This window comes from Triturus cristatus, chromosome 4_1, assembly GCF_964204655.1.
Source record: "Triturus cristatus chromosome 4_1, aTriCri1.1, whole genome shotgun sequence".
NCBI lineage: Eukaryota > Metazoa > Chordata > Amphibia > Caudata > Salamandridae > Triturus > Triturus cristatus.
The window spans coordinates 648,978,463-648,994,639 of record NC_140585.1 but is presented as its reverse complement, the minus strand read 5'-3'; the positions used below and the strand labels follow the sequence as shown (position 1 = coordinate 648,994,639).

At 40.2% G+C, this 16,177-nt stretch overlaps 1 protein-coding gene across 3 annotated transcripts in view; it reads right to left on the bottom strand.

The window, feature by feature from the left end:
* The window catches only part of NELL2 (neural EGFL like 2), a 1,146,830-nt gene that overhangs the window by 73,308 nt on the left and 1,057,345 nt on the right, over window positions 1-16,177 (bottom strand). For all 3 annotated transcript variants that reach the window (XM_085653041.1, XM_085653043.1, XM_085653042.1), the window contains one exon: window positions 7,740-7,933. In XM_085653041.1, coding sequence (XP_085509167.1) covers window positions 7,740-7,933 — 194 coding nt within the window. The remainder of the gene's footprint in view (window positions 1-7,739; window positions 7,934-16,177) is intronic.

Genomic DNA, 16,177 nt, shown 5'->3' with positions numbered 1-16,177 from the left:
GCAAAGTCTCATGAAATAATTGCTTTGTGGGTAATTTTGCCTTCCGGAACTTTGTAGATTGCAAAGACTGTCACCGTCACAAAATATGGCTTATGGTTTTATACTTCGCTGTTGTTCCTCATCACCTTGAAGCTGCCTAGGTGTAATGGGATAAGCACTGAGAACCACTGGCTTGGAACTGTGAAGATGACAGCTGTAGGACGAATGTGAGCTGTTTTTGACTACTATAAAGAATAGCATTTTAATTTTATTGCATTGTAATTAGCGTATAATGCCAAAGGTCCAAGATATTATGTGATATTCATCGGTGTTTGTTAGAGTTTACGCTGATGAATGTTCTTTGGAGTTTTCCTATTTTTGATATCTCTGCTCTGGGTTCAAAGCATTGTATAAACCTGTGGTTGAAACAAAATATAAACATACAGTAGGTTTATGGGGAATAACAAGGACCAGATTTACTACATTTTGTGCTGGAGCTTGCTTATCGCAAGGCATCACAAAGTATTGCCAAACAGGGAAAACAGCAGCAACAGATTAACTTTCCCGCTGAAGGTTGACACTCAGACTGCACTCAAACCCCTTTGTACCATCCAACTGTTAATGTGTACAAGGGAGTCGTGCATAGGACAGAATAATGCAGAACCTTAGTTTTTGGCAAAAGCAAGATCTACTAAATTAAATTATCTGGTGTTTGACCTGTTATCTTTAGGGTGGTCTTTCCCCAGCCTTTTTGCCCCCCATTTTTACAGAATCTTTTTGTTGGCGTTAGGACTCTAACCACTTTACCAATGCTAACCAGTGCTAACTTGTATGTGATTCTCCTCTAAAATATGATGACATTGGTGTATTGGCAAGTCCCTTGTAAAATAGAATACCATATACCCAGGGCCTGTGCTTCAAATGCTACTAGTGGGCTGCAGCACTGATTGTGCCACCCACAGAAGTAGCCTTTTAAACCTGTCTCAGGCCTGTCACTGCAGTGCCTGTGTGTGCAGTTTACTGGCACTTCAACTTAGCATTTAACACTACTTGCCAGGTCTTAAACTCCCCTCTTATTACAAATAAGCCACTCCTAAGGTAGGCCCTAAGTAACCCTAAGGGCAAGGTGCAATGTAAGTAAAAGGTAGGACATGTACTTTTATGTTTGGCATGTCCTGGCAGTGGCAAACTGCATATTTCGTTCTTCACTACTGTGAAGCCTACCCCTCTCAAAGTCCAGCATTAGGAATTCCTTGACACACTTAAAGCTGTAAATCCTGATGAGAGAGAGGTACCTTTTTCATGTTTCATATCTTTGGAATGGTGATGATAAATCCTCTATACTGGTGAAGTGCAATTTTAACATTACTGTTTGAGAAATTACACTTTTAGAAAGTAAACATTTCTCTGCACTCACTGCTCTATGCACAAGACAGCCTGTCTCCAATCCACGTCTGGGGTGGGTGACAGCTACATTTTCGGCATTTCCACTAGACAGCCACAAACACAGGAAGGTGAGTCTCATCTGCATTCTGAGCACTCATCTACATTCATCTGCATTCTGATGGGTCTTCCTGGGTAGGGAGTAATGGGCGAGGCTGACACTTACACTTCAATAGGTAGTGTCCTGTCCAGACAGAAAGCACTGATTAACACCCACACCAGATAGCCTGGCAGACAGGATTGGGTTGAAAGGGATCATTGTGTACTTCAGAGAGCTGATTTGAAGTCACCTCCTACATCAAAGGCACTTTTGGTTTTAAGAACTGGGTATTTGACCCCCTAAAACCAGATGCTTCTGGATCTTAAAATCAACCTTGCCTAACGGACTTGTCTAGGCTGCTTTTCTGGGAGTATTGCTTTTCTGCTTGTTGCCCTGCTGCTCTCTGACTCTCCTGAAGGAGAAGATGACTCTGCCTTCCCTCTAAGTGATCTCCAAGGGCTTACTGGCTTGCCTTCTGTTTTCTGAAGTCTCAGGGACACAAAAGACTTTCTACAATTCTGCTGGTGCTGCTGGTTCTGCCATCTGTGTGTCCTATCCTTGCCTGAGGTACTCTTTCCAAGTTCTTGGTCTCAGAAGTGGGTTCTGCAGCTGTTTTGCTACAAAACTGAAGCAGCGTCACGACTGCACCGGTCGGAACCAACACATTGCCCTTTTACACATATGCAGAGGCTGTTCGATGACAGTAGTTCCACAGCCTGCATGGCCCAACGACGATGCTCAGCGTGGCTCGACATTGATGTATTGCCTTCATTTCAACAGAATTTGATGATGACGCAGTGACCCTACTGCCTATAAAAGATTGACGCAACATGGCATAGACGCTTTGCTCCATCCAAGGTACCTTCTCAGTGGGCCCTTTGCAGGTCCTGTAGCCAGCCTGCTCTCCATCGCAGTCGGTATGAACTTTGAATTTGACCCGGTTCCTCACGATCTTAATTAAACTTTTGACTGCTAGTGACTTCTAATCACTGTTGTTGCATTTAATCTTTAAAAATTAATTTCTCCACTTCTACTGATTTGATGTTTGTCATTTAAGTCTTGCTATACTCTGGTAAATATTCTCTATTTGTCTAACCCTGTGTGGAGTCTTTTTGTGGTGTATTCATTGTGTTAATGTGTGTGTGTTTCACAAATACTTTCCATATTGCCTCTTTAGATAAGCCTCATTGCACTGTGCCAAGCTTCTAGAGGGTAAGCACACGTTATCTTTTAGTGTGTATCAAGCTTACCCTAACTCAAATGGTGGTTCCTGCCTCGTCTGGGTGCATACCTCAGCCAAAAGGAATCCCAGTCCTAATATCTGGTTTGGCTCCAAATCCTAATGCCACAGAAAAGCAAGTGCAAGCTAGAGGTAAAGCAGTACATTACCTGGTATGCCTGTGTATAACTGTTGACTTTACCCCAAAACGCCCATCTTACATGCTTGATCTCTGTGTTGTTGTTTACACTTAGGAATCTGTATTGGAGTGTGTACCCTCAATACAAATGTTGTAGTGGACATTGCCCGCTCACCTTTTGGAAACCTACAAAGTTTTTTAGAGGATCAAAGGCCCTGAAGAACACTAGAGAAGGAAAAAGCTGTTTTGGAAAATAACTCAGTTTGGATTGAAAATGTGGAGACACTGGTCTGTCACTAGACAGAAAACGTTTAAGACCTCTACACAACTCTTTACACCACAAAATGCAAGCATATAATCCACAATAAGCCCATGTAACATATTTCCAATAGCAATGTAAAAGTCTAATCTACAGCTGGAGAAAATAATTTTACTGGAAAAAATAGTTGGCGCAGGTGTTTTAAATTCACTGGTTCAGGAAAAAATATATATTTTACAAATTGCAGTTTACATTTTTTTTTGGGGTGGAACCATTTTACAGTTCATCTAAAAAGTACAGTTGATTTTTTTAATGTAATGAAATATATAAAGTCTGGTATTATGTAAGCACTTTTTAGCCCGAAATGAATAACATTTTGTTCTAAGGTAAATGACTATGAACATGCCGACGTGGTATTGTATAGAAAAGCAATTTTTTTAAAAGGACGTAGACGAGAATATAGGCTTACTTTACCAAACTCTAGAACTTTTATGCCGTAAATTCACAATGCTGACATTAAAATAAAAAGTATGTTTGACTCCTTTGTAAAGAGAGGTAGAGATAATGAAGGTCTTTCTATATCTAACAGGTTCCACTCTCCGGGTTAAGGTTTAAATCTTTATACCATACTTTCAACTTAAGAAATATTTCTTTAATTTGAGCTAATTAAGACTGGCCTTACCTGTCCACTCACGGTCATTTCTATAATAAAATCCACCCATGGGATGCTTGGGTCCCAGTCCTTCAGGCATAGATACTCTTTATGTATGATTCCAAATTGACTGACATAGGCGCCACCCTTCAGCCATGTCTAGTAAATGCATTGATCTGGCTGCAGGAAAGCCATTTACAGTGCAATGCTTATAAAAATGGAGATTCTCCTTATAAGGCTTGTGAAAGAGCACCAGGTGTTAATTGGTTGGCCGTAATCACACGACTGAGACCAAAATTGATATAGATCAAGTGGATGCAAGCAAAGTAAACATAGCAATTACTAAAATCTGTGGGTATCCTGTGAGATGCCAAGGCAGTTCATAAAAGAGTGCGACTGATGTTATTAAATGCGGCCTCAAGATCAGGCAATGCTGCCTCAAGATCTAAGCCCTTTTTATATATAAATATTTCAAAAGATGTAGCATCAGTCTGGGGTCTTGTTCAATTGTACCAAGAGATTTTTAAATGTGATTCAGCTGTCCACAATAGCCCTCATTGTATCAAGTAGACTCTAATGCTTGCTGCACAACACCTTACCATATCGTTTTTGGCAATCCCGTCAGGAAAGGAGACAGGTCAATTATTCCTCCAAAGCATTTTACCAACTTTTTAAAAAATTAGGATTCATACACCTTGATGCTAAGAATTGGGAACTGAACCATACCTATAAATGGAATTATATAGGTACGTTATAGGCATAATTTGACAGCTGAGGTCCAAATTGGAAGGTGGTGTGGTAGCATCATAATTAAGGCTCCCTGTTTTCCATTTTTACAGATTTTTACAGATAAATACAGACATAAAACCATTTATTTTCTTCCCTGAATTTATTTTTAAATGTGGATAAAAACGGAAATCAGATGCTTTTTGAGTGATTCTAAATATACGTTGCCGGGCCTGCCAGGCAAATGACTGTGTGGATTGATAGGTAAGGGGGTTAAAAAAGAAAGGAATTTTAGAAAAGAGGCTTAAACAGCAGTAGATATGTACAAGGCTGAGATTGAAATGTGCATATGTTCATATAAGTGCATTTAATTATCTTCGGCGGGTGTTCATATCACTGAAACCTGGCAGGCAATCATGCATGACTATATATTTATTGGTTAAATAAATGTGGAAATATACCAGTTTCAGCTATATTTTTTTCACAAAACCCATAGTAAATATGGATAAATACAGATAAAGTTGACAAAAAATAAATATGGATAAATACAGACGTAAATGTAAAGAAATAAATACCACAAAACCGGGAGCCCTAATCATAATATAATGTGGAAAATTAATTGAACAATGATATATGAGAGACTGGGGCCAAGTAAACTAATATGGTTCTTTTATCTACTGATTTACTCAGTGGTCCTTACTTTGATTCATATAAATACAGTTTTTTATTAACACAGCTGCATATACTCAGCTTTCAGTTTGGGCAGCTACCCCCTATCAGAATTGGGGCATGCATGCAGTAAATAGCATTCTATATTGATCATACCAGCCCTAATGTTTGTGTGGATGTGCACTTTAATGATTTTTAATTAAAGAAATGACAGCTTGATCCCTAAATGTATATAAAATGCCCTTACCAATGAGCCTATTTTTTCCAGCTGTGATATTCGGTTGTACATAACATTTGGATACAGAAATTCACACACTTCTGGGTCCCACTTAACTTATTTTGTTGTTAGTTACAGAAAACGTTGGCCAACTGATGGCTTAAGACTTTGTGAGATAGATTGTGTTTTAAAGCTGCTCTGTGTTTTTCTTTGCAGTCAGCAACATGCCTGCACTTTCAAGAGGGGAGAGAGATCCCCTTGCAGGCAGGTGAAATGAGTGACCATTGGAACCCTTTCTCCCTTCCAGAGGGCTGCATTTAGGAGGCGTACTCAAAGTGCAACACCTTTTTGTGGCGCACTGAAAGTGCCCCTCCTAAAAGCAAGTTTGTCTCTGCCTCCATGTTGGTAATGCGGCACGCATGCAGAGGCAAAAAGATTCCATCATTTGCATGGGGCCACACCCCCATGCAAATGAGGGAACGCCCTCTCTCAATTGTGGCGGTATTTAATGCATCCAATTATTATCGGATGCATCAAATATCTCAGCTGTTTAACAGAATAAACCTGCCAACATTTAACAGGGAAAATGTATGGTATTTACTGCACCATGCTGATTTTAGTGCGTTGAACACTAGAATTTACGTTTTTCCTCACAGACTTTTGATATTTATTGCACAGGTAAATACAGTACCCCCTAGCATTGATAGATAGATAGATAATGAACTTTATTCGATATGTAAAAACAATATCATAAAAGTACATACAGATAAAAAATTTGTTAAAAGTATAAAATTTCAGTTATTTTACAGTAATCTCAAATTCAGTTAAAAATTACAGATGCACGACAGAACATTATACATATATCAACTAGGTCTGCATTGTGGCCCTCAGCTTCATGGTCATTTTCAAGTAGGATGATATGGCTGCCAGGGCTAAGGGGGTATCCAAAGTTTTTAATTTATAATAAGCCACTCTATGTGAGCGTAAGCCCCATGATTTGAGCAAAGGTTTCAAATAGATAGCCCTTGGGAGTTGATAAAATCTACAGAATAAGATACAATGTATATTGGTTTGCATCGATAGGCCATCACACAGGCATTTCTCCAGATCAATAGACCAACAATTTGGGTTGGGAAAGGTTAAAAATCTGAAAAAACAGTCAGTACGAAAACGGGTCAGGAGCATGCGAGTAAAAGGCGATGGTTCTAAGAGTAAGTATTGCTGGATCCCATTGGTAATGGTCGAGTGATGATATTCCACAATTGAACTCTTTTGTTTTTCAGAGGACCATCGTTGGCTGCTCAAATGGTTTAGAACAAGACGTTTTAGCGTAACCCTTGCTATTTTGCTTAGGGCTGAGGGGTCTGAAAAGAGTTCGGGATGCCCTAAGTCAGAAGACAAATTCTTTACATAAGTCAACCATTTAATATTCCTGACCATATCCAGTTTAAGACAGTCTTTGATAATTTCTCTATTAAAAGAAGTCTCTTGGTTGGTCCAGACTTTATGCCATAGGATGAGTGTGGAAGAGTTTATCATATCCGCAATATATGTAAGACCTAATTCAGTGTGTACCAGGTGGGTAGATGTGCCAGGGGGGACAGCCAAGAGATAACGCAGAAAAGCGTTCTCGAGGCGTTGAATTTGGTCTACGGAATCAATCCCCCAAATCCCAGCTCCATAGATGCCAACTGAGATGCACTTTGCCCGATAAATCTGGAGTAAGGGGTTAATCGGGCGGCCCCCAAGTTTTTTTGAGAAATTGGTCAGTGCACCAATAGCTTTGGACAAAGCTAACCCCCTAGCTTGAGCTGCGGCACGCCAAGTACCCCTCTTGTTGAAAATGATGCCCAAATAAGAGAAACTATCAATACTGTCCAATTTTTGACCGTTTAAAAAGATAGAACGTGATTTTTTCCCAGTCCCCAAGCCGCACGACATTGTAAAAGTTTTAGAAGTGTTGACATTTAGGCCTCTCTTTGACATAAAGTCAGTGAATTCATTTACTGCCCTCTGTAGCCCCCTTCGGGTCTGGGACATAATTGCTGCATCGTCTGCGTAAAGCAGGATAGGTAGCATTGTTATTTATCATGTGCAGTAAATAATGCCTGTACTTGTAATCAGGGCCTATGGGTTTCAGATGGAATGAATGTAGAGTCTGGCTCAGACGATAAACACACTAAAGTGGTATAACATGCCAAATTTCCTCTATTATATTCTAAGTGACTTAGCACAAACTTTATTGCATTCTTTTTTAAAAGAGTAGCAGACGTAAGACAAAATGAACTTCAAATAATCATTATTGATGTTCCCATTTTTGCATGGTGCAATAACATATTCCCTTGAAATCTAATGAGATTTATCAAACTACTGAGGTGACAGACTTCTGTACTTACCTGACATGAACAGACAGAACACCTGTCATTGTCAAGCACCCAAATCTGGCCATTGTGTTTGACTTTAGCTTCATAGACACAGTCTCCTGTGCAGTTTTTGCCATGCGGACATCGACAGTCATAGCCACCGTCCAAGTTAAAGCAAGTGGTGTCATTGGAACAGCTGTGCCTCCCAGTGCTGCATTCATCAATGTCTGCAAAACACAATTAGTGCATTTAGACCACATTCAATTAACATAAATTGTCTATATGCATCAAATTTAACAGATTCTCATTCGCAATGCCTTCAGCTGCAAATTAATTTGTAACCCACCTTGGAGAAATAGGGGACAGAAATTTAATTATCAGCATTTCTTAGATATTGGTACAGTAAAAACACACATACAGTGTTGATAGGGAAAGGTTAGAAAATACAAGTTTTAAATGTAGAGTTTAACTATAAAGAACTAAAAATAAAGTTTATGGCAATAATAATTATAACAAACTCCTCAATGTATACAGGACTATATAGAGGTACTGTTGGAAGGTGGTGTATTTGTAGGTGCATGTAGGTACCTACACTTAGTAATAACACCACAATCACAAATAAGGTTCAGTCAAGTTCTCAATAAGTGAATCTTTGCTCAATCCTTAGGGTAGCTTGGCTGTTAGCAGACAAGCTTAACTTAGGGGACATGTGTGTAAAGCATCTAAAAAAAGCAATACATTAAATAAGTAAGACACACACACAATAAAATCCAACACCAATTTATTAATATTCAAAATATTTTTATGATTAAAATGACACCAAAATGACAAAAATCCAATGTAGGGAACTGGAGATATGAATTTTAAAAAGTCAATGTTTGCTAGTGCTTAAAAGCCAAAAGTGCTAACTTGGGTCATCTGGTCACCCTAGACTGGGACAAAGTCAAAGTTCCAAGCCGACCACAATCGTACGTATGTCAGATACAATGAGCAGTAGGGCCAGGTCAAGTTTTTACCTTCTAACTTAGTCACTTTTTTGGAGCTTTTTCATTCGACATCGAGTGGGTCTCCTCAGCAGGCCGGCTTTTGAGTCGACGACGATGGTTTTCCTCAATGCAATGCCTTGGTCAGCTCTAAGAGGCCTTGTAGATGACGAAAAGCTCTCGAGCTTCAGTGGGGCAAAGCGGAATCTCAGACCTAGTCATGGTTCAATGTCACCGGCTTGATTCTCAATGACAGGTCACTCAGTTTATAGAGCTTTTTGACAAAAGTTCTCCAATCAATCTCAAACTTCTGGACCTTCTTCTAGAAGGTCCTTTTGGGCTCTTGAAGAAACCATGACACCAATCCAAGGTTCCAGAAGATCTGAGTTGCTCCTTGAGAAGCTGGGACTACAAGACCCACAATGCACTGGGCACAAATCCTTTAAAGTCCACTTGATGTTGTCCAGCTGGGTTCTTCTTGGTAGAGATGATGCAGGTGGAGCTCTTTTAACCTGTTGCTTTCAAGGAGCCCACTGCTCAAACTTTCAGTGTCAGGCAAAATCCTTTTTGTGCTGAAGCCCAAAGTGTGCTGTCCTTCAGAATGCAGTTCTCTTGGTGCAGGTCAGGGGTTCAGTAGGGCGGTCATCCTTCTTGATTCTTCTAAGTAGAGATCTGAGTTGCTGGGCAGATCTATCTTATTGATCGAGGGGTCTGGGTTGGCAAGTAGGTGTACCCCTGACCAATGGAGTGCAGGGCACCACCATCAATGATGACCACTTTCCCTGAAGTGTGGCAAATTCTTGTCCCAGAAAGCAGTGCCCATAAAATCCAAAATGGAAAAAAACTCTACTGGAGCTTAAGGTCCGGCTAACCCAACCTACAGGCATGGCTAACTTTCCCTAACAATCCCTCTCCTAATTCAATTACATGGGCTCCCATCTGACTGGGAGTGTAGGGAGTGGGCCTGGATTCTAAGTGTCTTTCTCTATGTAAAGAACAGTTTGGCTACCAAGCCTCATTCCTGCCTTTGATCTGTAGCTTGCAGATCTCCTACCACTAGATGTCTCTTTGTTTACTTCCAGGCCACTTCACACCTCATCAGAGCTGTTTGGCTTGGCTTGTCAAATTCTGGCCAATCAGGAGAGGCTGCTCTAGAGCTTAATTCAGGCATATCAGAAAAAAGTTCTATAACTTATTTTATGTCATAGTTATAATAAATCTAACTTAACAAGTTGTTGGTTTCATTCTAACTATTATGTAGACGATCAGAAGTATTATTTTAGCTCACTCTTGTCAATATCCATACTTTATTTAAGTGTAATAAAGCCTTCCCTTGTTAGTCTATGGAATTAATGCACTACAACGGGGAAAAACAAAATTGGTAGTTTTTCCCTCACCAGGGCATATAAAACATATTTTCTAATGTTCCTGCTCATTTTAACATAGCACAGGGTAGACCTTAAGGGTTACTTGATGTCAAAATAAGGTAGTTTGACTTTGAAAGCACCATTGATTTCAAAGTCGAATTTGGACATCCTTTTATTTTAAAAGTAGTGTGCATAGCATGGCTGGCTTTTAAAGTTACAGCACGCAACACAGCAGTACACACATTAGTGCATTAAATCTGCTGGGGCTCTAAACCTAAATGCCTTACTATATACTAGTGGCTTACAGGTAGGTTGGCATTCCAATTGTATTGACACGTAATTACCATATAACTTTTAAACAGAGCACTGGCTCTGGGCCTGGTTGGCAAGGACCAGGGCACAATCAGTGTCAGTAATCACCAGAATCAGTCAAAAAATGTTGGTGATCAGGGCAAAAAGTTTGCCTTTCTCACAGGTACAAACTAGAAGTACAGTAGATATTTCTGTTATATTTAGAATGAACATTATGACTCACAGAATAATGCACTTACGGAGTAGACAAGAAATCCTTTCCACATACAAAAGTTCAAATGAAGAATGTGGGGTGTTTCAACTGTCAACAGAAAGATAGCTGGATGCCGTATAAAAAATGAATTCTCTGTGGGTTCGCAAAGCCGCTCCCAAGGATTGCAACATTTTAGGGTTTCTTCATTAAAAATAAAGTTTTGGCAGTTTTGTGAAGTAAGTATAAACCCTTGATCATTTCAGAGGCAGTAGCGTATCCATAAATGTATTATGATTATAATAATTATTACTATTAGTTGTAGTAGTAGTTTTAATATTAGTATTAGCATTATTGTTCCAATGATAATAATAACAACTATAAAAAAGATCCTCACCATCAGTTTATCATCATCATACATTAAATGAGTGAAGTGAATAGGGCCGTAATCCTGCGAACAAGACCAGTTGATCCACACACTAAAGTAATGCCATTGTAAGGTGCCTGTGACATATCACTGTGAATGCATGTCTCTTCCTCTCACCTCTTACTTCCTGTCTTTGTTAGCAGGCCCTGCGTAGCAAGCTTTAACACTTTGGGTGCAGTTTCGGCCAATGGGTGACACCCACACACCCTCCCTAGTGGCCGACACTGGGGAGGGCAGAAAAGAATCCTCCGGTGTTTGCACCGGAGGATACCTTTTTTTCTAAATAGTGGGGGAGAAGCTGAATCACTTCCACGCTGATGTCACAAACTCCACCGGAGTGAAGAAGCCAGCAGGTAAGCAAACTACTCTTAGGATGCCTCTCACAACCTACTTCTGAACGTGGATTGCGGTCAAGCAGTGATCCACGAGCAGGAATCGCACTAAACACAAGGGATTTGTTTTTGAGGTGGTCGGCTCTCATGCTAACCAGCCCATCCACTCCCCTGGGGGGCACAATATATTTTCTTAAAATGCGTCCGCCCCCCCATGGATTTCGCACTGTTTTCCAACACAAACAGGAAGTAGGTTACAACATAGGAAAAATAGGGTACTTCTTTGACAAATGCCAAAACTATTGTGCAAAATTATGGTTTGTTATTCAGCTGTACATGTTCCCGAAAGCTGAGAAGATGGTGACTTTAGCACTGATGCCATTTTCAGGGGAAAACATATACTTTGATCCAGATTACTCCTATTTGTCTCAAAAAACTGAAAATTATGCTACATTTCCCTTTTTTTCTCAGTCCCCTCTAGAGGAATCCACAAACCCTGGGTACCTTTAGACTCCCCAGGATGTTGGAAATAAAGGACGCAAATTGTGCCCTAAGCGCACGTTACCTCAAATAGCCGATAAAAGGCTCAGCAATTCAAGAGGGGGGGGAGGGGCAGCAGTTAATAGGTCAAAACAGAAATGGGCTAAGACATTCTATTAGTTAGACACTTCCTGCATGACAGTTACCTCAGTTCAGACCATCAAGCCAAATGAAACTGAGTGAGAAACATTCAATCTCCTTCGAGATCTGCGAATAGGTGCTGCAGTGGTAGTATACTGCATATGGTGCCAAGAAGCTCTACCACATACTTCCTGTTTTTTAGGACACTGTAGGCAGTGAAGTACTAGGAAACTGGAACATAGATGTGTAAGAACTTACCCTGGGGTCCACACAGCTGTATGCTCATGAAACGTAAACAAAGTGAGCTTTTCGAAACGTTTGGTGAAAGCGTTTAGAACAAACACCCTACACGATCTCATGCACACACTCAGGGCTTTCTCTAGGGCGGTGCGACCGGTGCCACCGCACCAGGTGCTGACTTCGAGTGGGGGCGCCCTATTTGTAAGTATATTATTGTTTTAAAATCACCTGCTGCCGCGTTCCTGGCCTCCAGACATTTTCAGGCAACTATATTAATGTCAAGATAACTTACATGGTTAATGTTCTTCCTGGAGCAGCATGAGTTTTGTCTAGTGGAAGTTTTGACCAAATGTAGCGCAGAGGGTTATTATGCCTGCAGCAAAAACATGTACCATTCAAATCACAAAGTGCGTATAATTTGAATAGGTCAGAGGGTTACTACATTTTGCTGAGATAGCCTTTTGTTACTTGCAGTTTATACATTATAATCCTAATATAGAACAGTGAGCTATTAAATGCCTACATGTTGCTGCATAGAAACTGCTGCATGAAATTGCTGCATGCAAACTGCAAGGTATAGTTTAGAGCGTTAACTTTTTCCCCCCAGTCTTTCATTATCCTAATGTTGCAAAAAGGGTTCATTTGGACAGAAATCAATTCTGATGATTAAAGAGAACCCCCAATCATGGTGTTAAGTTTTAAATTCTGAGTTTCCGCTTCTCTAGACCAAGCACTGTTAAACTATACTGTCTACCAGTATGGATGACGTGATGTGACTTCAACACCTTGTAGTCCTCTGCCATATGTAACATTTCCTATACACTGATTTACACACGTATTCTTAATTGTCTCTGTGTAGTGTGTGTGATATAACGTGCTCTGATACCCTACACTGGTATGAGTGGAAGTGGTGCTATAAAACTAATTAAATGCATCTGAGAGAGGGTGGTTATGGAGACTGAAGAGGCACTGGTAAAGAGTGGTAGTGATGGAATTTATGGTGGAGGTGGTTATTACGGAGGCGCCAACAAACTTTGTCGCACTGGGCGCCACCAGTGTTAAAGCCGGCCCTGCACACACTCAAGCAAAAGCACACCTAAGCACACTCTCATACATGCACATGCAAACACACACATACAGTCACTCTCCCCTTAGAGTCCCTCAGGCACCAACTAACCCCTCCATTCCAAAAACATATTGTGCATTTTGAGGCAAATGATGGAATAGCTAGGTGACACAAAACCAAATTTGAGGTATTTAATTCCACACGTTCCCAAATTATGGTACTTTCAGCTGTCAGGAGATGATGACCTGTTCTGGGGTTATGAGGGTGCTTTCAGGTCATACGAGGTTACGTCCCACGAATATGATCACTCTTCCAGGGTATAATTTAGCTCTTTCCCAAAAAATTGTACTTTTCACACTGAAGATGGCACTTTAAGAGCATACAATACTTTTGAGTTATAAGATTGAAGTTCCTGGCAACATAGAGGCACATTTGAGGAATTGTGATGGCAATTCTGGGCCTAGTGGTTGTAGTTATTTGGCATTCAGGGTAACTTAGAGGTCATATGGCAGTAATTATGGGGCACCATATTACACATTTGATAAACACTATAAGACTAATGATGGCATTTTCAAGTCACACCATGGCAATTTTGGGACACAGTACGTTTAAGGTAATTATGGTAATGTTTGAACACATAGTGACACTTTGAAGCACCACATTGTAATTTGGGGTACAAGATGCCTCTTTTGGGGAACACTGTGGCACTTTTGAGACAGATTGCATCATTATTTGAGGCCCAGAGTACATGACAGTTCAGACACCACAACCAAATTTGACACATCTCAAATATGTCACATACTCAGCAAGAATGAGCTGTAGCTGCTTTCATTTCCTGGGATGTGGGCATATCTTCCAACTTATAAAATGCATATGAAACACTTAACACCTCTGACTCAACCTCTCAGGCACAAATTCGCACACCTGCACCTTAATAAATATATTACCACCATCCTATAAAATGCACCAGGTCATATCTTTACATCTTATTCAGACTATGGTCTGTGATGGTAACATCAGAACAGTTTACAAAGACACTTGAATCTGCCAATAGCGTTGCAAGGCCACACCAGGCGCAAACCTGTGCTCATTGCGTGTTCCAAAATGTATTTACTGTACCCAAAGTATCTATATAGGTTCTCATAGATTATTTAAGTTGGAAACTCACAGATACTTCATTGAAAACGGATCAACTCACTCTATATCGTAGTAATCACAAATTGGTGGCTGTCATAAATAGGTTTTCGTATGACTTGCTACAAACCTGGTAATTTGCAGCTAAGTAAAAATAACGTTGCTTTATGTGTTCCTATACATGATAGTCAGAGATGCAAATACTTCATGTAAAATAAAGCTGCTTTATGTGTTCTGATAAATGACATTCAGGGTGAAATACACAAACATGAAACCCACAGATACAAACTTCTGTAAAATGCTCTATTTCCAGGACATCAAACTGGGAACGATCTTTATCTTACATCCATGGAAGTAAGTGACACACTAATGGCTTTTGGTAATGTTAACAGAAAGCACATCTTCAGTACTGGGTAAAAAAGATCAAGCAGCCTCAATTTAGCAAGATAAAACAGGAAAGGGACAGTTAAGTCATCTCAAAGAAGAGAAATACAAAGCTAATTTTAAGAATCTGCCTTTTCTGCGCGGTCACCCAGACTTTTTGTCTTTTGCTAGATCCTATTTTTGCTGGTTTTAGAACTCTGTGCACTTTACCCCTGCTAACCAGCAGTAAAGTGCCTGTGCACCCCCTTTAAATATAATTAAATTGGCTTTCTGCTAAATGGCAAATTTTACAATTGTTTGTAAGCCTCCAGTATATGAAGTAGAAAATGCACCCATGGAATGGAAGTTAAATGCCACTTGTAGACTTGTGCACCTACTGTGCCATCCACTACAATGGCAGTACAAACATGGCTAAAATCCTACCTTGCAAAGCTTGACTGCTGCCGTATAGCAATTGCAGTGCTACCTGTTAAAAAAGCACTTTTAGACAGGTAAAGACGTCCTTTTTCAATATTATTAAGTCACCCCCATGTAGGCCATGTAGTTCATAAGGCAGGGTGCATTGTATTTAAAAGTGGGAAAGGGGGAAAATTAATCTTACCACACCCCTACAGTAAAAAAGGGGAAAAAAGCTATTTTCACTGTGGCTGCCCTAGATGTCATATGTAGAAAACCAATGTAAGGATTAAAATAGCAATAATGTATCTCAGGAATGGGGCCAGGACTAATACTGTGCCTAGAGAATAGGAATTAAACTACGATTTTTAAATGTTATTACAAATCCAATTTCAATTTTTAAAAAGTGGGATTTGAATAAATATTTATGGAAAATAAACTACTAAAAAGGTAACTTTTCCCTGCTTTACATTGCTGGAGGCTAATTTGCATTAACTCTGCAGCAACTCCCAGCTTGTGCTCAGCTTGTGAAGAAGCAAAAGAGATGTGAAATTCCTCCCACAAGCACACAATAGGCTAACCTGACTGGGCAGAGATGCCTCATCTGAGTTCAGTTGAATTTGAAGGGTAGAGGCTGTGAGCATTCTATTGACACCACGGTTTCAGATGCTGCCTGGTCAGTTGAGTCATATCGAACTCTTTGGAGTACTTGAAAGGGAGAGAACAGGATGCCAGGACAGTTCTTGTGTATCCCCTCTCTGGTTGCTGAAGAACTCCAGCTTTTGCCCAACCAGACTTCTATTTCTGGCTTTGGTGTGATAATGTGCCTACTTTAAACTGGATTTTAGTGTTAGGTGTGGGAGGTCACTGGTGATTACCACAGTATACACTCATAAACACCCACAACCATCACAGACCAGGTTTAATGGGAAACAGCATTTAGAACTCTGTCATTACATCGCAGTACTATTAAACGCATTCGTTACAATGACCGCGTTGTTAGTATGCGATTCATTTAC